Below are 23,760 nucleotides of genomic sequence, written 5' to 3' on the forward strand. Positions count from 1 at the left end.
CGGATTCGGGTCCCGCTGCTGCCGAGGCAGAGCGAAGACTCCATTCGTGGGGTTCACAGATGGATCTGGCGGCGGGGGTTGAGACGGGCCCCGCCCTATCTCTCCCTTCAGCCGCCAGACCCAGTGTCTCTCCTGCCGTGGTGGAAGCACGCTCAGCGGTTTCTTCCCCGCGGGGAGAGACATCGGCACTTCATCTATCTTCATCTGAGGAGGTTGATGTGATGGGCGTCGAAGCAGGGGAAGAGGAACCGCCATCCTCTTCCCCCGCACATGAGGAGCTCTTGGAGGTAGTGACCAGAGCTGTAGCCAAATTGAATATCAGCTGGCCAGAAGCAGAGCGGGGAGACGTTAGACCAAAAAGCAAGCTTGATGAACGCTTTCTCCCCGCGCGGTCACTACCCCCACGTCGGTGCTTACCATTTTTTCCAGATCTACACACTGAGGTGTCTAGATCTTGGAACAGACCCGTTCAACATCGGGTTTTCAGCCCCCAGACCTCGATCTACAGTAACATCGTGGGGCTGAAACAGCATGGTTATGCGGCGATGCCCCGGGTAGAAGAGACGCTCGCGGGCTATCTCTCGCCTGCATCGGCATCGTCCCTAAAAGCACCGACGCTGCCCACCAAGCCCCTTAAAACTACATCTAACTTGGTGGGCAAGGCTTATGCGGCGGCAGGTCAGGCAGCAGCGTGTCTCCATACTATGGCGCTGCTGCAGGCTTATCAGGCTGACCTGCTGGGGGAAACTGATACCAGCGGGGAGGCCACATTCGAGTGCATCCAGGAACTGCGCATGGCGACAGACCTGGCTCTCCGTGCCACTAAGGAGACGGCTAAAGAAGTGGGCCGTTCTATGGCAGCCCTGGTGGCCACGGAGAGGCACTTGTGGCTGAACCTCTCTGACATAAGGGACAGAGACAAAGCTGCCCTTATGGATGCGCCGCTGTCTCCTGTGGGCCTCTTCGGCGACGCAGTCACAACTGTCGTCGAGAGGTTCCAGGAGACCAAGAAACAATCTGCGGCGTTTCAGAGGTTCCTCCCCCGCCGGTCTAAAATCCCCGCCGAGACTGTTGAGCGGGAGCAGTCTCGGCCCGCAACGAGCTCCTCAGCGCACCACAGAGCGCAGCAAAAAATTAGTGTGGCCGCCCGTGCTCCCCCACGTAGATTCTGGGGACAGGGGCGGGCTTCACAGAAGCCTTCTCAGCCCAAGACAGACCTGCGGGCTGTTATTGTGGCGCGGAAGGCTTCTAAAAAGCGGTCCTGATATCTGTGGATCAGGACCCAGGAGGGCGGCCCCCGTCTGGAGGAAGCGTGGTGTTGAAACACCTGGCCCCCGCTTCCATCCAGCGCCCTCCGGGGACCACGCTATCTTTACCATCCAGTGTGCGTCGGGTCCCCACCAATCCTCTGAGGAGGGTTGGCCTGCACTTGATTCGGCTGACTTCTGCCGGCACGCCGTTTCAGAGCGCCGAGCCAAGTGCTCAAAAAACACCAGAGGCCAGTCTCGAGAGACTGGTTCCCTTAGTAGATTTTCTGGAAGAATGGAAAACTCTACCGAATATATCAAATTGGGTGCTGCTCATGATAGAAAAGGGGTACAGAATCCAGTTCGGGTCTCGCCCCCCAGGTTCAATGGGGTCCTTCCCACAGTGGTGACCCCCGAGCAGTCTCTGGTTATGGAACAGGAAGTTATGACACTTTTGCAAAAAGGAGCTATAGAAAGGGTTCCTCCTCCCAGCAAGCTGTCAGGCTTTTACAGCCTGCTACTTCATAGTTCCAAAGAAGGATGGGGGACTTCGTCCTATCATAGATTTACGGGTGTTAAATCGGTCTGTACAAAAACTGAAATTCAAGATGCTTACACTCAAACAGATCATTCCCCAAATCAGGTCCGAGGACTGGTTTGTGACGATAGACTTGAAAGATGCATACTTTCATGTGTCCATCCATCCTTCTCATTGGAAGTTCCTCAGGTTTGCTTTCGGGGGCGAAGCTTACCAGTACAAGGTTCTTCCGTTTGGCCTATCATTATCACCCCGCACATTCACGAAGTGCGTGGATGCAGCCCTGGCTCCTTTGAGACTCCAGGGCATTCGCATACTGAATTACATCGACGATTGGTTGATTCTAGCTCGCTCAGAGCAACAAGCAGTTCAACATCGAGATGTTGTTCTGTCTCACATGAAAAGGCTTGGGCTGAGGCTCAATGCCAAGAAGAGTGTGCTGATACCGGCTCAGACCACCAATTATCTAGGTGTTATGTGGGAATCCACAACAATGCGGGCACGTCTGACTCCTGCCCGTGTGAGCTCTGTTCTGTCAGCCGTAAAAGGGGTGAAGTTAGGCCAGTATCTCACTGTGAAACAGTTTCAGAAACTGTTGGGTCTAATGGCAGCTGCGTCCAACATAATTCCTTTTGGCCTCCTGCATATGAGACCCCTACAGTGGTGGCTCAGGACCAGGGGGTTTTCCCCGAGGGGGAACCCTTTTCGAATGATCAAAGTCACACGGCGATGCCTTCATGCTCTAGCCGTGTGGAAAGACCCCTGGTTCCTGTCCCAGGGTCCCGCGTTGGGAGCCTCTGGTCGTCGCGCAATGCTTACGACAGACGCTTCCCTCACGGGCTGGGGAGCGATCATGAGCGGTCGCTCAGCTCAGGGTCTTTGGGAGGACCATCAACTCTCTTGGCATATAAATCGGCTGGAGATGATGGCGGTGTTTCTAGCACTAAAACACTTTCTCCCAGACCTGAGAGACCATCATGTGCTGGTCCGCACAGACAATATGTCAGTGGTCTCTTATATAAACCATCAGGGGGGTCTACGGTCTCGCCAACTAAATTACTTGGCCCGTCGGATCCTCCTGTGGTCTCAGGGGAAACTGCTTTCGTTGAAGGCAGCCTATATCCCCGGGAGTCAGAATGTGGGGGCAGACGCCCTGTCGAGGCAGGGGCCGAGGCCCGGGGAGTGGAGACTCCATCCAGAAGTGGTGGATCTCATTTGGAAAAACTTTGGTCAGGCACAAGTAGACCTGTTTGCTTCGGGAGAGTCAACCCAGTGTCCGCTCTGGTACTCCCTCACGCATCCAGCACCCCTGGGTCTGGATGCCATGGTACAGGTCACGTCTGTACGCATTTCCCCCGTTCGCTCTGCTCCCACGAGTCCTGGAGAAAGTACGCCAGGAAGGGGTCAGCCTGATACTGGTGGCCCCATACTGGCCGACCCGAATATGGTTCTCGGACTTGGTGTCCATGATAGACGGCGCTCCGATGGAGCTCCCCTTGAGACGGGATCTTCTATCTCAGGCGGGCGGCGCGATAATACATCCCCACCCAGAACTATGGAAACTATGGGCCTGGCCTCTGAGGGGGACAGGTTCATAGAGGCTGGTCTCTCATCTGAGGTTGTTGAGACCATACTTAGCTCCAGGGCTCCCTCCACGAGGAAGCTTTACTCTTATAAGTGGAATTTATTCTCTACCTGGTGTAGACAACATGAAACGGACCCTGTCCGTGCTCCTATTAGCTTTGTGCTATCTTTTCTCCAAGAAAAATTCTCGGAGGGCTTATCCTATTCAACCTTGAAGGTTTATGTTGCGGCTATATCAGCCTATCATGTTGGGGGGGATTCCTCGGTCGGTCGAGACCCCCTCGTGTCACGCTTCCTCCGTGGTACACTGAGGCTGAGGCCTCCAGTGCGCACAAGGACCCCGGTCTGGGACTTATCAGTGGTTCTACGTGGGTTAGCTGAGGCTCCCTTTGAACCACTGGAGGAGGTGTCTTTAAAGTTCCTGACTCTAAAGACGATATTTTTACTTGCTATTACGTCTCTGAAAAGAATTGGAGATCTTCAGGCCCTTTCAGTGGCCCCCTCATATCTGGAGTTCGCTCCTGGAATGGTGAGAGCATTTCTTCATGCTAGACTCGGCTATGTGCCTAAGGTCCCCACCAATGTCCCGGGTCCTATTGTGCTTCAAGCTTTTCATCCTCCTCCATTTATGTCTTCGGATCAGGAAAAACTGAATCTGCTCTGCCCAGTAAGGGCTTTGGATGCATACGTCCACAGAGCTGCCCTGTGGCGTAAAACAGAGCAACTGTTTGTCTGTTACGGTTCTCCTAATAAAGGTGGACCGGCGTCCAAGCAGAGGATGAGCAAGTGGGTGGTTGAGGCCATCTCACTTGCATATAAAGCGGTCGGACAGTCCTCTCCTTTTAACGTCCGCGCTCATTCCACAAGGGGTATGGCGGCATCGAAAGCTTTGATGTCTGGCGTCTCTATGAGTGACGTTTGTGATGCAGCTGGATGGTCAAGCCAGCATACATTTATCAGATATTATAACCTTGATGTGGGCCCCACTCCAGGGTCCTCCGTACTTTCGAGCTAACATGAACAAGCATTTGAAGTACGGCACAGTTGGGATTGCGTTCCCAATGCGTTTCACGCAGCGTCGATAGTTCCCACGAAAGGGAACGTCTCGGGTTACGGATGTAACCCTGGTTCCCTGAGTAAGGGAACGAGACGCTGCGTCTCTTGCCGTACCCCTGCATGCTTGCGAGTGCTTGCTTCAGATTTTCCACAGAAGCTAGTGTTCTCTGCATCCGGGCATGCTTTATAGTTTCCTGGTCCGTGACGTCACCCGTCTCTGACGTCTCGTTACACGATTGGTTGGATACAGGAGTGCTTCAATGACGATATCATGCAGAAGGTTCCCAATGCGTTTCACGCAGCGTCTCGTTCCCTTACTCAGGGAACCAGGGTTACATCCGTAACCCGAGACGTTTCCTACGCCCCATGAGGCCTTGCGTCAAACGTGGGAGCGTCTTCCGGTTCGAAGTAAACAAGTTGGACGTGACACTCATTCATTCAACATTTGACAGTCATTCAAGATTTAACGATCCAAACTTGCGAACGTTTGTTTTTTACTTAAAGATTTAAGATTCCAGCATAAATATTTGAACAATGTTTTACAATAAAAAATGTTACATTAATATTAATTTATGTCAGGAGTACAGATCAATCATGCTAAATCTAACAGACCTATTCAGTTGCGCCTGCTTCCATTTATTTACGATCACGAGAATGCACAAAACAACTCCATTAAGGCTTTTAAATCCAAAGGCTACACATTTAGAAATATATTGATAACATACCCTATGTTTACGTCACTTTTCTGAGCATTTCTATTTATTTTCCTCTAAATTATGCGATGATTGCAATCCGAGGATGTTTGCGCGATCTCTTGTCTATCTATCCTGATCCTTTCAGCCAGAGCAACAGAGGGAGCTCATGAGAAGGCAACAGGAGTTATGAGTTATACGAGTTAACCGGAGTGTGTGAATCTGTGAAAGATAGGCATTTGTCAGGAATCAACAGGCACAGGGAAGAGACAGATAAAACATTAAACTAAATAAATACACGACTATAATCATATAAGAATTGTCTTCGTCCCTCAAGCAGTCTCTGATATTTTCCATAAACGTGTGTATTTATCGCAGTGGTTAACATCAGTAGCCTTTAGCATCGCATACAGTGGAAACGCGACTGGCTCTGGCACACACGACACGTTAGGAGTAAAATATCACATCATATGGCTTTGGTGCATCAGTGACAGGTGAAGTACAGACAGCGGGTTGTTCATGTATTGCAGGGTCAGGATGCTCTAGTCATGCAGCAGCACTTTTGTGGAAGGTCAGTAAAGTAAAGGGCAATTAAGGGCACGAAAACTGTTTATTGTATTGTGATATTATTAAATAATAAATGTACTAAACTGAAATGTTGTCCCTGAGCGCCGTAACGACATTGGTAGGCTACTTCCGCCGCCTCACCGGAAGTTGTACCCACGTTCTCTTTTACAGTAGCGGCCCGCGGAAACAGGTGGATACGGCACATTTGCTTCAGTTGTTTCAGTGTTTCACGAAGTCTCGCTCTGCCCAGTACTATAGGTAGAGGATCCAAACGCAGGATTTATTCAGAGGGTAATCCACAATCATAATCCAAAATCCATGCAATGGGTCAAAACACATGCAGACAGTCCAAACAAACAAACAAACAAAAAACAAGGCAGGGTACACAGGCAAAGAGTAATCCAGAACATGAGGCAGAAACAAGCAGTGCCCACTGGTGGCAATTATGGGCACTCTCATTGGTAACTGTGACAATATTGTCATGGGAAGACTGCATACGAAGTCTGGTTCATAATAAACAAGGTTTAATATAATACGCAGGTAGAAGTGTAACAGCGTGTAACACACATGCATAGCATACACGAACAATAACCGACCGGGACTGAACTGAACAGGGAGAATATATACACAAGAGTAAATGATGGAACTAAAACAGCTAGGCAAGGATTAACATAATCAAACACCATGGCAACTGATAAGAACATGACAGACAGAACACACGTGACAAATATGAAAAGTGGCAATTCCTTATGTATTATTTAAATATACACATTTAATTAATGAAATACAGTGGCAAGAAAAAGTATGTGAAACACTTGTAGAATCTGTGAAAATGTGAATAATTTTAATAAAATAAGAGGGATCATACAAAATGCATGTTATTTTTTATTTAGTACTGTCCTGAGTAATATATTTTATATAAAAGATGTTTACATTTAGTTCACAAGACAAAACAATAGCTGAATTTATTAAAATAACCCCATTCATAAGTATGTGAACCATTGATTCTTAATACTGTGTGTGGTTACCTGATGATCTACGACTGTTTTTGTGTTTTGTGATGGCTGTTCTTGAGTCCCTTGTTTGTTCTGAGCAGTTAAACTGAGCTCTGTTCTTCAGAAAAATCCTCCAGCTCCTGCAGATTCATCAGTTTTCAAGCATTTTTGCATATTTGAACCCTTTCCAGCAGTGACTGAATGATTTTGAGATCCATCTTTTCACACGGAGGACAACTGAGAGACTCAAACACAACTATTAAACAAGGTTCAAACATTCACTGATGCTCCAGAAGGAAACACGATGCATTAAGATTTGGGGGGTGAAAACTTTTAAACAGGATGAAGATGTCACAATTTTTCTTATTTTGTTTAAATACTGTTGTTTTTAATTTAGTACTGCCCTTCGGAACCAACAGAAGATACTTGCATGTTTCCCGGAAGAAAAATTAAGTACAATTTACCTTGATATTTGAATTCAAAAGTTTTCACCCCCGACTCTTAATGCATCGTGTTTCCTCGAGTTGCATCAGTGAATGTTTGAACCTTTTTTAATAGTTGTGTTTGAATCCCTCAGTTGTCCTCAGTGTGAAAAGATGGATCTCAAAATCATACAGTCACTGCTGGAAAGGGTTCAAATATGCAAAAATGCTTGAAAACTGATGAATCTGCAGGAGCTGGAGGATTTTTCTGAAGAACAGAGCTCAGTTTAACTGCTCAGAACAAACAAGGGACTCAAGAACAGCCATCACAAAACACAAAAACAGTCGTAGATCATCAGGTAACCACACACAGTATTAAGAATCAATGGTTCACATACTTATGAATGGGGTTATTTTAATAAATTCAGCTATTGTTTTGTCTTGTGAACTAAATGTAAACATCTTTTATATAAAATATATTACTCAGGACAGTACTAAATAAAAAATAACATGCATTTTGTATGATCCCTCTTATTTTATTAAAATTATTCACATTTTCACACATTCTTCAAGTGGTTCACATACGTATATTTTTCAGTATTTAGACCATACAATATATTGATCATAAGTATATAGAAATATTTTTCTGTTCCTTAAGGGAAGAATAGTGTCACACATCGTATCATTAGAATTAAAACTAAATTAAAAAATAAGCCACTGTTCATTTGTTGTAGGTGTTGATATGGTGATGTCAGTCAGAATGGCTCCTCCTCTTCCTCTGATCTTTCTGCTCATGATTCACGGTGAGTCAGTGCAACACTTCAAAAACACTCAAGAGAAACTGGATTGCATTTTTATGCATATGCTGCATAAAAGGATGGATTCTGTGTTTCAGGAGTTTCTAGTGCTGGTTGGGGTGTGAGTTACAGTCCTTCACACATCTGTGCACTAAAGGACTCATCAGTGATAATGAACTGCACTTATACATACCCTACTGGATATAAGATCGAGAAAGTGTTCTGGACAAAAACACTGGAAAAAGTTAATGGAGAGCATCCAGATCTGTCTAATGACACTGAATACAGTCAGAGGCTTGAGTATCTGGGAGATAAACAGCAGAACTGCACCATCAGACTGAGTCATGTGACACTGAACGATTCACGCATGTACTATTTCAGATTCATCACTGATAAAGACAAATGGCTTGGTAAACCAGGAGTGACTCTTAATGTTACTCTTTCTGTCACAGGTGACTTTCATGAGGTTTCTCTCTTCTTCTGTGCATTATGTTGAATAATAATCAGTGTATGACAGCAGCACTAGATATAATGTTGTGTTCAGATCTTCAGGTGGAGTCTCCTGAGAGAGTGACAGAGGGAGATTCAGTCCGTCTGACATGTAAAAGCAGCTGCACTCTGACTGACAGAGCAACATTCATCTGGTACAGAAACTCACAGCCATTAACTGAGAGAAGAGACAGAAACAATGAACTCCTGCTGCAGTCAGTCAGAAGAGAGGATGCAGGCAGATATAGCTGTGCTGTACACGGACACAATCACATCTCTCCTGCTGTTCAGCTCAATGTCATGTGTGAGTACAGATTCATTTGTTCATTTAAAACAAATAATAATAATGAGATGATTTTTTTATTTTTATTTTTTTTTTTACTTTTAGATGCACCAAAGAGTGTCTCAGTGTCCATCAGTCCATCTGGTGAAATAGTGTCAGGAGATTCAGTGACTCTGAACTGCAGCAGTGATTCAAACCCTCCTGCTCTGAACTTCAGCTGGTTTAAAGGAGGAATGTTTGTAGGATCTGGAAGAATCTTCAACATCTCAAAGATCAGCTCTGATGACAGTGGAGAATACAAGTGCAGATCCAAAAATCAACATGGAGAGAAATACTCTGATGCTGTGACTTTAAACATCATGTGTGAGTTAATAATGCTTCAACAAACAAACTGGTGGATTAACAATCCCACAATATGAATATAGTTTCTTTTGTCTGTTTTAGATCCTCCCAGGAATGTCTCGGTGTTGATAAACAGATCTGGTGAAATAGTGTCAGGAGATTCAGTGACTCTGATCTGCAGCAGTGATTCAAACCCTCCTGCAGAAATCAGCTGGTTTAAAGGAGGAATGTTTGTAGGATCTGGAAGAATCTTCAACATCTCAAAGATCAGCTCTGATGACAGTGGAGAATATCAGTGCAATTCCAGAAATCAACATGGAGAGAAATACTCCGCTGTGAATTTAACCATAATGTGTGAGTTAAAGTTGGTTTAGTAACTGTGACATGAAATCCAATAAACATTTTCTTTTATGTCAGATTTATTGTGATAAACTTAATGATATCTGTTTTCTGTTTCAGACCCTCCAAAGAGCGTCTTGGTGTCCTTCAGTCCATCTGGTGAAATAGTGTCAGGAGATTCAGTGACTCTGAACTGCAGCAGTGATTCAAACCCTCCTGCAGAAATCAGCTGGTTTAAAGGAGGAACGTTTGTAGGATCTGGAAGAATCTACAGCATCTCAAAGATCAGCTCTGATGACAATGGAGAATACAAGTGCAGATCCATCAATGATCATGGAGAGAAATACTCTGATGCTGTGACTTTAAACGTCATGTGTGAGTTAAAGTTGGTTTAGTAACTGTGACATGAAATCCCATAAACAAATTTTGTGATGTCAGATTTATTGTGATAAACTTAATGATAACGATGGCGATGAATGATGGCGCCGTGCATGGCAGCCACAGTGCTTAGCTCTCCAGTGTTTGTGCTGTTTTTGTTTTTCCTGTTTTTTGTTTTTCAAATACGATCAGTTTTACCAGGGATGAACTGCTGAACATTCCGCAGTACACACCATAGACGTTTTGTTGAATGTTGTCGGTGGAGCGGCAGCACTGTTCAGACTCTTCAGGGCACGCAGGCGGGGAAAGCGTGCCGGCGCCCTCGTGAAGCTCAGACAGCGTGCAGTAAGAATGCCGCTGCCTAGCATCCATCTGGCGAATCTCCGCTCTCTACTCAACAAAACGGACGAAGAGATTAGAGTGGCAAAGAGGAATTATTCCAATAAGCTTCGGAATCAGTTCTCTTCTAATGACACGGCTTCAGTGTGGAAAGGTCTGAAAGTCATCACCAACTACAAGACACCATCCCCAAGCACTGTGGTGAATCAACAACTGGCAGACGATCTGAACGACTTTTATTGCAGGTTTGAAAAAAAACACCATTAACACCCCCAACAACCCCCCTCTCCCCCACACCTGCAATTCAGTTCAGTGAAGATGACGTGCGCCAGGTCTTCAGAAAGAACAAGAGAAGAAAGGCACCAGGCCCAGACAGCGTTTCACCAGCTTGTCTGAAAACCTGCGCTGACCAGCTGGCCCCCATCTTCACACAGATCTTCAACAGATCACTGGAGCTGTGCGAAGTCCCCTCCTGCTTCAAACGCTCCACCATCATCCCCGTCCCAAATAAACTCAAAATTACTGGACTTACCCAGACAGCAACACAGTGTGGCCCAGATCCGGCCCACATCTGGTACATGTAGAATACACGCGGACCAGATATGGGCCGGATCTGGGCCGCCACTATGTTGCTGCCAGGGTAATGACTACAGACCTGTGGCTCTAATGTCTATGGCCATGAAATCATTTGAAAGACTGGTTTTGGCTTATCTGAAGGACATCACTGGACCCCCTGCAGTTTGCTTACCGAGCAAACAGATCTGTGAATGATGCAGTCAATATGGGTCTGCATTATGTTCTGCAGCATCTGGACAGACCAGGGCCTTATGTGAGGATCTTGTTTGTGGACTTCAGCTCTGCTTTTAACACCATCATCCCATCACTCCTCCAGCCCAAATTAACTCTCCGTGCCCATCTCTGTCTGTCTGTGGATCACCAGCTTTCTGACAGACAGGCAGCAGCTAGTGAGACTAGGAAAAATTCTCATCCAGCACCCGCACCATCAGCACCGGCGCCCCTCAGGGCTGTGTCCTCTCCCCACTGCTCTTCTCCCTCTACACCAATGACTGCATCTCTAAAGACCCCTCTGTCAAGCTCCTGAAGTTCGCAGATGACGCCACACTGATCGGCCTCATCCAGGACGGTGACGAGTATGCTTACAGACTGGAGGTTGAACAGCTGGCTGTCTGGTGCAGTCTTAACAACCTGGAGCTCAACACGCTCAAGACAGTGGAGATGATCGTGGACTTCAGGAGAAACCCCCCTGCTCTCCCCCCACTCACCATCATGAACAGCGCTGTGACTGCAGTGGAGTCATTCAGGTTCCTGGGCACCACCATCTCACAGGACCTGAAGTGGGACAACCACATTGAGTCCATTGTGAAAAAGGCCCAGCAGAGACTGTACTTCCTTCGCCAGCTGAGGAAGTTCAATCTGCCACAGGAGCTGCTGAAACAGTTTTACTCTGCCATCACTGAATCCGTCCTTTGCACTTCTATATCTGTCTGGTTCAGCTCAGCTACCAATTCTGACCTCAGAAGACTATGTCGGATAGTCTGGTCTGCTGAGCGAATCATTGGTACAACCCTTCCCACTCTTCAAGAACTGTCCTTATCCAGAGTGAGAAAAAGGGCAAAGAAAATCACTCTGGACCCCTCACATCCAGCACACTCCCTCTTTGAACTGTTGCCTTCTGGTCGACGCTACAGAGCTCTGAGCACCAGATCGACCAGACACAGGAACAGTTTCTTCCCTCAAGCAATCCATCTCATTAACACTTGACAAACACGGAACACACAACACTATTATACATTTGCTTAATAACACATACTTATTTATATTTCAAATTTGCACACATCATAACTGTACATACAAATTGTCTATATTTTATATTGTTTTTTGCACTTTGTCTATCTTATATATGTGTATATTATTCTTCTATTCTTTATATTATCTGTCTTGTCTTGTCACTGTTACTCTGTTGCACTGTGGAGCTTCTGTCACTAAAACAAATCCCTAGTATGTGTAAACATACCTGGCAATAAAGCTCTTTCTGATTCTGATATCTGTTTTCTGTTTCAGACCCTCCAAAGAGTGTCTCAGTGTCCATCAGTCCATCTGGTGAAATAGTGTCAGGAGATTCAGTGACTCTGAACTGCAGCAGTGATTCAAACCCTCCTGCAGAAATCAGCTGGTTTAAAGGAGGAAAGTTTGTAGGATCTGCAAGAATCTTCAACATCTCAAAGATCAGCTCAGATGACAGTGGAGAATACAAGTGCAGATCCAAAAATCAACATGGAGAGAAATACTCTGATGCTGTGACTTTAAATGTCATGTGTGAGTTAATGATGGTTCAGTAACTGTGACCTTTAAACAAAGTTTGTAATATGACATTTATTGAGCTTTCTGTTTTAGATCCTCCCAGAAGCGTCTCAGTGTTCATAACTGGATCTGGTGAAATAGTGTCAGGAGATTCAGTGACTCTGAACTGCAGCAGTGATTCAAACCCTCCTGCTCTGAACTTCAGCTGGTTTAAAGGAGGAATGTTTGTAGGATCTGGAAGAATCTTCAACATCTCAAAGATCAGCTCTGATGACAGTGGAGAATACAAGTGCAGATCCAAAAATCAACATGGAGAGAAATACTCTGATGCTGTGACTTTAAACATCATGTGTGAGTTAATAATGCTTCAACAAACAAACTGGTGGATTAACAATCCCACAATATGAATATAGTTTCTTTTGTCTGTTTTAGATCCTCCCAGGAATGTCTCTGATGACAATGGAGAATACAAGTGCAGATCCATCAATGATCATGGAGAGAAATACTCTGATGCTGTGACTTTAAACGTCATGTGTGAGTTAAAGTTGGTTTAGTAACTGTGACATGAAATCCCATAAACAAATTTTGTGATGTCAGATTTATTGTGATAAACTTAATGATAACGATGGCGATGAATGATGGCGCCGTGCATGGCAGCCACAGTGCTTAGCTCTCCAGTGTTTGTGCTGTTTTTGTTTTTCCTGTTTTTTGTTTTTCAAATACGATCAGTTTTACAGGGATGAACTGCTGAACATTCCGCAGTACACACCATAGACGTTTTGTTGAATGTTGTCGGTGGAGCGGCAGCACTGTTCAGACTCTTCAGGGCACGCAGAAGGGGAAAGCGTGCCGGCGCCCTCGTGAAGCTCAGACAGCGTGCAGTAAGAATGCCGCTGCCTAGCATCCATCTGGCGAATCTCCGCTCTCTACTCAACAAAACGGACGAAGAGATTAGAGTGGCAAAGAGGAATTATTCCAATAAGCTTCGGAGTCTGTGGATCACCAGCTTTCTGACAGACAGGCAGCAGCTAGTGAGACTAGGAAAAATTCTCATCCAGCACCCGCACCATCAGCACCGGCGCCCCTCAGGGCTGTGTCCTCTCCCCACTGCTCTTCTCCCTCTACACCAATGACTGCATCTCTAAAGACCCCTCTGTCAAGCTCCTGAAGTTCGCAGATGACGCCACACTGATCGGCCTCATCCAGGACGGTGACGAGTATGCTTACAGACTGGAGGTTGAACAGCTGGCTGTCTGGTGCAGTCTTAACAACCTGGAGCTCAACACGCTCAAGACAGTGGAGATGATCGTGGACTTCAGGAGAAACCCCCCTGCTCTCCCCCCACTCACCATCATGAACAGCGCTGTGACTGCAGTGGAGTCATTCAGGTTCCTGGGCACCACCATCTCACAGGACCTGAAGTGGGACAACCACATTGAGTCCATTGTGAAAAAGGCCCAGCAGAGACTGTACTTCCTTCGCCAGCTGAGGAAGTTCAATCTGCCACAGGAGCTGCTGAAACAGTTTTACTCTGCCATCACTGAATCCGTCCTTTGCACTTCTATATCTGTCTGGTTCAGCTCAGCTACCAATTCTGACCTCAGAAGACTATGTCGGATAGTCTGGTCTGCTGAGCGAATCATTGGTACAACCCTTCCCACTCTTCAAGAACTGTCCTTATCCAGAGTGAGAAAAAGGGCAAAGAAAATCACTCTGGACCCCTCACATCCAGCACACTCCCTCTTTGAACTGTTGCCTTCTGGTCGACGCTACAGAGCTCTGAGCACCAGATCGACCAGACACAGGAACAGTTTCTTCCCTCAAGCAATCCATCTCATTAACACTTGACAAACACGGAACACACAACACTATTATACATTTGCTTAATAACACATACTTATTTATATTTCAAATTTGCACACATCATAACTGTACATACAAATTGTCTATATTTTATATTGTTTTTTGCACTTTGTCTATCTTATATATGTGTATATTATTCTTCTATTCTTTATATTATCTGTCTTGTCTTGTCACTGTTACTCTGTTGCACTGTGGAATGTCTCGGTGTTGATAAACAGATCTGGTGAAATAGTGTCAGGAGATTCAGTGACTCTGATCTGCAGCAGTGATTCAAACCCTCCTGCAGAAATCAGCTGGTTTAAAGGAGGAATGTTTGTAGGATCTGGAAGAATCTTCAACATCTCAAAGATCAGCTCTGATGACAGTGGAGAATATCAGTGCAATTCCAGAAATCAACATGGAGAGAAATACTCCGCTGTGAATTTAACCATAATGTGTGAGTTAAAGTTGGTTTAGTAACTGTGACATGAAATCCAATAAACATTTTCTTTTATGTCAGATTTATTGTGATAAACTTAATGATATCTGTTTTCTGTTTCAGACCCTCCAAAGAGCGTCTTGGTGTCCTTCAGTCCATCTGGTGAAATAGTGTCAGGAGATTCAGTGACTCTGAACTGCAGCAGTGATTCAAACCCTCCTGCAGAAATCAGCTGGTTTAAAGGAGGAACGTTTGTAGGATCTGGAAGAATCTACAGCATCTCAAAGATCAGCTCTGATGACAATGGAGAATACAAGTGCAGATCCATCAATGATCATGGAGAGAAATACTCTGATGCTGTGACTTTAAACGTCATGTGTGAGTTAAAGTTGGTTTAGTAACTGTGACATGAAATCCCATAAACAAATTTTGTGATGTCAGATTTATTGTGATAAACTTAATGATAACGATGGCGATGAATGATGGCGCCGTGCATGGCAGCCACAGTGCTTAGCTCTCCAGTGTTTGTGCTGTTTTTGTTTTTCCTGTTTTTTGTTTTTCAAATACGATCAGTTTTACAGGGATGAACTGCTGAACATTCCGCAGTACACACCATAGACGTTTTGTTGAATGTTGTCGGTGGAGCGGCAGCACTGTTCAGACTCTTCAGGGCACGCAGAAGGGGAAAGCGTGCCGGCGCCCTCGTGAAGCTCAGACAGCGTGCAGTAAGAATGCCGCTGCCTAGCATCCATCTGGCGAATCTCCGCTCTCTACTCAACAAAACGGACGAAGAGATTAGAGTGGCAAAGAGGAATTATTCCAATAAGCTTCGGAATCAGTTCTCTTCTAATGACACGGCTTCAGTGTGGAAAGGTCTGAAAGTCATCACCAACTACAAGACACCATCCCCAAGCACTGTGGTGAATCAACAACTGGCAGACGATCTGAACGACTTTTATTGCAGGTTTGAAAAAAAACACCATTAACACCCCCAACAACCCCCCTCTCCCCCACACCTGCAATTCAGTTCAGTGAAGATGACGTGCGCCAGGTCTTCAGAAAGAACAAGAGAAGAAAGGCACCAGGCCCAGACAGCGTTTCACCAGCTTGTCTGAAAACCTGCGCTGACCAGCTGGCCCCCATCTTCACACAGATCTTCAACAGATCACTGGAGCTGTGCGAAGTCCCCTCCTGCTTCAAACGCTCCACCATCATCCCCGTCCCAAATAAACTCAAAATTACTGGACTTACCCAGACAGCAACACAGTGTGGCCCAGATCCGGCCCACATCTGGTACATGTAGAATACACGCGGACCAGATATGGGCCGGATCTGGGCCGCCACTATGTTGCTGCCAGGGTAATGACTACAGACCTGTGGCTCTAATGTCTATGGCCATGAAATCATTTGAAAGACTGGTTTTGGCTTATCTGAAGGACATCACTGGACCCCCTGCAGTTTGCTTACCGAGCAAACAGATCTGTGAATGATGCAGTCAATATGGGTCTGCATTATGTTCTGCAGCATCTGGACAGACCAGGGCCTTATGTGAGGATCTTGTTTGTGGACTTCAGCTCTGCTTTTAACACCATCATCCCATCACTCCTCCAGCCCAAATTAACTCTCCGTGCCCATCTCTGTCTGTCTGTGGATCACCAGCTTTCTGACAGACAGGCAGCAGCTAGTGAGACTAGGAAAAATTCTCATCCAGCACCCGCACCATCAGCACCGGCGCCCCTCAGGGCTGTGTCCTCTCCCCACTGCTCTTCTCCCTCTACACCAATGACTGCATCTCTAAAGACCCCTCTGTCAAGCTCCTGAAGTTCGCAGATGACGCCACACTGATCGGCCTCATCCAGGACGGTGACGAGTATGCTTACAGACTGGAGGTTGAACAGCTGGCTGTCTGGTGCAGTCTTAACAACCTGGAGCTCAACACGCTCAAGACAGTGGAGATGATCGTGGACTTCAGGAGAAACCCCCCTGCTCTCCCCCCACTCACCATCATGAACAGCGCTGTGACTGCAGTGGAGTCATTCAGGTTCCTGGGCACCACCATCTCACAGGACCTGAAGTGGGACAACCACATTGAGTCCATTGTGAAAAAGGCCCAGCAGAGACTGTACTTCCTTCGCCAGCTGAGGAAGTTCAATCTGCCACAGGAGCTGCTGAAACAGTTTTACTCTGCCATCACTGAATCCGTCCTTTGCACTTCTATATCTGTCTGGTTCAGCTCAGCTACCAATTCTGACCTCAGAAGACTATGTCGGATAGTCTGGTCTGCTGAGCGAATCATTGGTACAACCCTTCCCACTCTTCAAGAACTGTCCTTATCCAGAGTGAGAAAAAGGGCAAAGAAAATCACTCTGGACCCCTCACATCCAGCACACTCCCTCTTTGAACTGTTGCCTTCTGGTCGACGCTACAGAGCTCTGAGCACCAGATCGACCAGACACAGGAACAGTTTCTTCCCTCAAGCAATCCATCTCATTGAACACTTGACAAACACGGAACACACAACACTATTATACATTTGCTTAATAACACATACTTATTTATATTTCAAATTTGCACACATCATAACTGTACATACAAATTGTCTATATTTTATATTGTTTTTTGCACTTTGTCTATCTTATATATGTGTATATTATTCTTCTATTCTTTATATTATCTGTCTTGTCTTGTCACTGTTACTCTGTTGCACTGTGGAGCTTCTGTCACTAAAACAAATCCCTAGTATGTGTAAACATACCTGGCAATAAAGCTCTTTCTGATTCTGATATCTGTTTTCTGTTTCAGACCCTCCAAAGAGTGTCTCAGTGTCCATCAGTCCATCTGGTGAAATAGTGTCAGGAGATTCAGTGACTCTGAACTGCAGCAGTGATTCAAACCCTCCTGCAGAAATCAGCTGGTTTAAAGGAGGAAAGTTTGTAGGATCTGCAAGAATCTTCAACATCTCAAAGATCAGCTCAGATGACAGTGGAGAATACAAGTGCAGATCCAAAAATCAACATGGAGAGAAATACTCTGATGCTGTGACTTTAAATGTCATGTGTGAGTTAATGATGGTTCAGTAACTGTGACCTTTAAACAAAGTTTGTAATATGACATTTATTGAGCTTTCTGTTTTAGATCCTCCCAGAAGCGTCTCAGTGTTCATAACTGGATCTGGTGAAATAGTGTCAGGAGATTCAGTGACTCTGAACTGCAGCAGTGATTCAAACCCTCCTGCTCTGAACTTCAGCTGGTTTAAAGGAGGAATGTTTGTAGGATCTGGAAGAATCTTCAACATCTCAAAGATCAGCTCTGATGACAGTGGAGAATACAAGTGCAGATCCAAAAATCAACATGGAGAGAAATACTCTGATGCTGTGACTTTAAACATCATGTGTGAGTTAATAATGCTTCAACAAACAAACTGGTGGATTAACAATCCCACAATATGAATATAGTTTCTTTTGTCTGTTTTAGATCCTCCCAGGAATGTCTCGGTGTTGATAAACAGATCTGGTGAAATAGTGTCAGGAGATTCAGTGACTCTGATCTGCAGCAGTGATTCAAACCCTCCTGCAGAAATCAGCTGGTTTAAAGGAGGAATGTTTGTAGGATCTGGAAGAATCTTCAACATCTCAAAGATCAGCTCTGATGACAGTGGAGAATATCAGTGCAATTCCAGAAATCAACATGGAGAGAAATACTCCGCTGTGAATTTAACCATAATGTGTGAGTTAAAGTTGGTTTAGTAACTGTGACATGAAATCCAATAAACATTTTCTTTTATGTCAGATTTATTGTGATAAACTTAATGATATCTGTTTTCTGTTTCAGACCCTCCAAAGAGCGTCTTGGTGTCCATCAGTCCATCTGGTGAAATAGTGTCAGGAGATTCAGTGACTCTGAACTGCAGCAGTGATTCAAACCCTCCTGCAGAAATCAGCTGGTTTAAAGGAGGAACGTTTGTAGGATCTGGAAGAATCTACAGCATCTCAAAGATCAGCTCTGATGACAATGGAGAATACAAGTGCAGATCCATCAATGAACATGGAGAGAAATACTCTGATGCTGTGACTTTAAACGTCATGTGTGAGTTAAAGTTGGTTTAGTAACTGTGACATGAAATCCCATAAACAAATTTTGTGATGTCAGATTTATTGTGATAAACTTAATGATAACGATGGCGATGAATGATGGCGCCGTGCATGGCAGCCACAGTGCTTAGCTCTCCAGTGTTTGTGCTGTTTTTGTTTTTCCTGTTTTTTGTTTTTCAAATACGATCAGTTTTACCAGGGATGAACTGCTGAACATTCCGCAGTACACACCATAGACGTTTTGTTGAATGTTGTCGGTGGAGCGGCAGCACTGTTCAGACTCTTCAGGGCACGCGCAGACGGGGAAAGCGTGCCGGCGCCCTCGTGAAGCTCAGACAGCGTGCAGTAAGAATGCCGCTGCCTAGCATCCATCTGGCGAATCTCCGCTCTCTACTCAACAAAACGGACGAAGAGATTAGAGTGGCAAAGAGGAATTATTCCAATAAGCTTCGGAATCAGTTCTCTTCTAATGACACGGCTTCAGTGTGGAAAGGTCTGAAAGTCATCACCAACTACAAGACACCATCCCCAAGCACTGTGGTGAATCAACAACTGGCAGACGATCTGAACGACTTTTATTGCAGGTTTGAAAAAAAACACCATTAACACCCCCAACAACCCCCCTCTCCCCCACACCTGCAATTCAGTTCAGTGAAGATGACGTGCGCCAGGTCTTCAGAAAGAACAAGAGAAAAAAGGCACCAGGCCCAGACAGCGTTTCACCAGCTTGTCTGAAAACCTGCACTGACCAGCTGGCCCCCATCTTCACACAGATCTTCAACAGATCACTGGAGCTGTGCGAAGTCCCCTCCTGCTTCAAACGCTCCACCATCATCCCCGTCCCAAATAAACTCAAAATTACTGGACTTACCCAGACAGCAACACAGTGTGGCCCAGATCCGGCCCACATCTGGTACATGTAGAATACACGCGGACCAGATATGGGCCGGATCTGGGCCGCCACTATGTTGCTGCCAGGGTAATGACTACAGACCTGTGGCTCTAATGTCTATGGCCATGAAATCATTTGAAAGACTGGTTTTTGGCTTATCTGAAGGACATCACTGGACCCCCTGCAGTTTGCTTACCGAGCAAACAGATCTGTGAATGATGCAGTCAAGTATGGGTCTGCATTATGTTCTGCAGCATCTGGACAGACCAGGGCCTTATGTGAGGATCTTGTTTGTGGACTTCAGCTCTGCTTTTAACACCATCATCCCATCACTCCTCCAGCCCAAATTAACTCTCCGTGCCCATCTCTGTCTGTCTGTGGATCACCAGCTTTCTGACAGACAGGCAGCAGCTAGTGAGACTAGGAAAAATTCTCATCCAGCACCCGCACCATCAGCACCGCTGCCCCTCAGGGCTGTGTCCTCTCCCCACTGCTCTTCTCCCTCTACACCAATGACTGCATCTCTAAAGACCCCTCTGTCAAGCTCCTGAAGTTCGCAGATGACGCCACACTGATCGGCCTCATCCAGGACGGTGACGAGTATGCTTACAGACTGGAGGTTGAACAGCTGGCTGTCTGGTGCAGTCTTAACAACCTGGAGCTCAACACGCTCAAGACAGTGGAGATGATCGTGGACTTCAGGAGAAACCCCCTTGCTCTCCCCCCACTCACCATCATGAACAGCGCTGTGACTGCAGTGGAGTCATTCAGGTTCCTGGGCACCACCATCTCACAGGACCTGAAGTGGGACAACCACATTGAGTCCATTGTGAAAAAGGCCCAGCAGAGACTGTACTTCCTTCGCCAGCTGAGGAAGTTCAATCTGCCACAGGAGCTGCTGAAACAGTTTTACTCTGCCATCACTGAATCCGTCCTTTGCACTTCTATATCTGTCTGGTTCAGCTCAGCTACCAATTCTGACCTCAGAAGACTATGTCGGATAGTCTGGTCTGCTGAGCGAATCATTGGTACAACCCTTCCCACTCTCCAAGAACTGTCCTTATCCAGAGTGAGAAAAAGGGCAAAGAAAATCACTCTGGACCTCTCACATCCAACACACTCCCTCTTTGAACTGTTGCCTTCTGGTCGACGCTAAAGAGCTCTGAGCACCAGAACGACCAGACACAGGAACAGTTTCTTCCCTCAAGCAATCCATCTCATGAACACTTGACAAACACGGAACACACAACACTATTATACATTTACTTAATAACACATACTTATTTATATTTCAAATTTGCACACATCATAACTGTACATACAAATTGTTTATATTATATATTGTTTTTTGCACTTTGTCTATCTTATATATGTGTATATTATTCTTCTATTCTTTATATTATCTGTCTTGTCTTGTCTTGTCTTGTCACTGTTACTCTGTTGCACTGTGGAGCTTCTGTCACTAAAACAAATCCCTAGTATGTGTAAACATACCTGGCAATAAAGCTCTTTCTGATTCTGATATCTGTTTTCTGTTTCAGACCCTCCAAAGAGTGTCTCAGTGTCCATCAGTCCATCTGGTGAAATAGTGTCAGGAGATTCAGTGACTCTGAACTGCAGCAGTGATTCAAACCCTCCTGCTCTGAACTTCAGCTGGTTTAAGGAGAATGAAAGCTCAGCTGTTGGATCTGGACAGAGTTTCAGTGCACTACAGAGTGGACGCTTCTACTGTCAGGCTCACAATCAACATGGATCTCAGAGATCAGACGCTGTAACTGTGACTGTTAAAGGTAGAGCAGCTCATATACTTACATTACTCTTTCTAAAGTGAAGAAAATGAATCTGTTCAGATGTTTTACTCTTTTGTAGGACATCTTGTGATATTATACATATCCATTGGAGTGGTTTGTGGAGCTGCAGTGATCATCATGATGCTGGTTTGGTAAGATATGTGTCTGTGGATTTCATCACATTAAAAATGGTGTCACGTCAGAAATGTTATTGGTTCAAAATCATAATTTGTAAACATCACATAAGTTCAGATTGGTTGTAATTGTGTCAAATCATTGTTTTTAAAGGGGAATCAAGTGGATGAAAAATAGAAATGACACACAGGAGTCTCAGGTGAGAACAATTGATTTGGTTATTAGTAGTTTACTGATCAGGTAAATTAATTTTTAACTAAAAGTGAAACTTTAAATGTAATTGTGACTTTATATAGTGAGTTGTTGATATATATATATATATATATATATATATATATATATATATATGTTCTCTGTATTCTGTTTTTTTTTTTCTTTTAATGGCACAGATGGTTCATTCCAGACCTCATCATGACGATGTTGAATTGAGTGAATCTGTGTTTGAGAATCCAACGGTAAATGTTTTAACTTAGAATTTCTTACAGTTTTACCCAAAAAGGATTAAACGCTCCTCAATGTCAGTGTGAAAATATCAAATGTCTTTTGATTAAGTATATGGAAATTTAAATAACACACTCCTGTTTTTAATTTGTCTCTTCATTCATAAAGGCTGATCAACTTGATGTAAACCTGAACTGAACTCGTCTGTGTATGAAAATCTTCCAGTAAGTAAGAAAACCTACAAGACAGAGAAAAACCCAAACTATTATTCTTTCATCATGACTGATGTTCTTGATGCTTTTATTTAAATATAATTATCAATGTTCTTTCTTTCTTTCTTTCTTTCTTTCTTTCTTTCTTTTTTCTTTATTAGCATAACAACAAGAGGCTGTAATGTTTTGAACACAGCAAATAAATTACAGCCTTTATGCATCTCTTTGTGGGCGGAGCCCTGAATGATTGACAGGAGAGCCGTGATGACACGTGACTGAAGTAATTTGGTATCATTTTATAGATGGATGGGCAAAAATGGTAAATGGTTAATGAATTGATGTAAAAGTGTGTGATCACCGAAGTGTGTTTTTCTTTATGCTTTGTATCACGTATAAAGCTTACTTCATTTAGATTATTAATGTTTTTAACCTTAAATATTGTTTCAAATAAAATGCAGAAAAAAAATGTTAGGAAGAATATGTTTTGCTTCGTTTGTCCTTGATCTCTTATCCTGTTTTTTTTAAGTCCTTCTTTTGCTGTTTTTAATTTGTTGTAGTCACGCACACCTTTAAGGAGTATCTTGTCATTTCCTATAAGAGCCACACTGTTCTTTTCAAGCCTATAAGCAGTTATTGATGCCTTAATGCTTCTTTGATATGGATGATGAGACCATACATGAATTTAGCTTTCCTTTGTTTTCAGTTGACCTAATGCCCTGCTATATATGAGTTACAGCGAGCTCAATAAACTTTGACTTTGAGTGAACAGCACTTCTCGTGTTTGTGTCATTCTTGGTCCCCGGTACCGGTGCTCAACTCTGCTCTGCATTATATTGATTTGGTATTAGAGGTCCATAATGTTTATTCAACAATCATGCTCTCGTTGTACAATCCACACTTTTCTGTCATTCAGTACATCAGAATAACCAACGTGATCTCATGAGAATATGTATTTTTACGGAAAGTGTGGTTCTACCACATGTACATTTACTTGCGTTTTCATACACACAAAAACATACAATATTGACACATTTATAGCACTAAAACTTAAAAATAATTATGTATGAACAGCAATAAAACGTACTTAATTTACATATCCAAGTGTGAATGTGTATGCATTCCCATTAATATTAAAATCATGGCATTAATGTTTTAATTCTGTTGTATTCAATTGTCATATCAATACATGTTTTTAGTCAAATTTATTGAATGCAGTTTACTCATCTACTTAATATGAAATAACATTTCTGTTTGTGACTTGTGCTGCAAACTCATTTCGGAGGATTACATAATGTTAAACAAGACTACACTTTGAAACACTTTGAAATTTCTGTAATTGTTTAACCATTTTGTAATATTTAGTTTATTTGTTGTGTGACACAGAAGGCGTTCTCTCCAATGCAGCAACTGACAATACAACCATAAGATACACCAAAACACAACATAAACTCACAAATCACATCAATTTTATTTGTTCGCTATTCTCCAAATCTTTACAATCCATATGATTGTAAGGAACAGATCCAAA

General features: G+C 44.3%; 2 protein-coding genes across 4 annotated transcripts in view; both read left to right on the plus strand.

The window, feature by feature from the left end:
- The window catches only part of LOC125271244 (polymeric immunoglobulin receptor-like), a 477,349-nt gene that overhangs the window by 240,045 nt on the left and 213,544 nt on the right, over window positions 1–23,760 (plus strand). The gene's annotated exons all lie outside the window — the stretch shown is intronic.
- LOC125273101 (B-cell receptor CD22-like) lies at window positions 7,841–23,003 on the plus strand. Its single transcript, XM_048198370.1, has 15 exons — window positions 7,841–7,904; window positions 7,997–8,350; window positions 8,443–8,691; window positions 9,472–9,726; window positions 12,151–12,330; window positions 12,823–12,924; window positions 14,429–14,689; window positions 14,795–15,049; window positions 18,146–18,397; window positions 18,503–18,757; window positions 21,196–21,596; window positions 21,733–21,778; window positions 21,969–22,034; window positions 22,189–22,244; window positions 22,394–23,003. The coding sequence occupies exons 1-11, from the start codon at window positions 7,844–7,846 to the stop codon at window positions 21,483–21,485; spliced, it is 2,514 nt and encodes an 837-aa protein (XP_048054327.1). The 5' UTR covers window positions 7,841–7,843; the 3' UTR covers window positions 21,486–21,596; window positions 21,733–21,778; window positions 21,969–22,034; window positions 22,189–22,244; window positions 22,394–23,003.

This window comes from Megalobrama amblycephala, linkage group LG7, assembly GCF_018812025.1.
Source record: "Megalobrama amblycephala isolate DHTTF-2021 linkage group LG7, ASM1881202v1, whole genome shotgun sequence".
NCBI lineage: Eukaryota > Metazoa > Chordata > Actinopteri > Cypriniformes > Xenocyprididae > Megalobrama > Megalobrama amblycephala.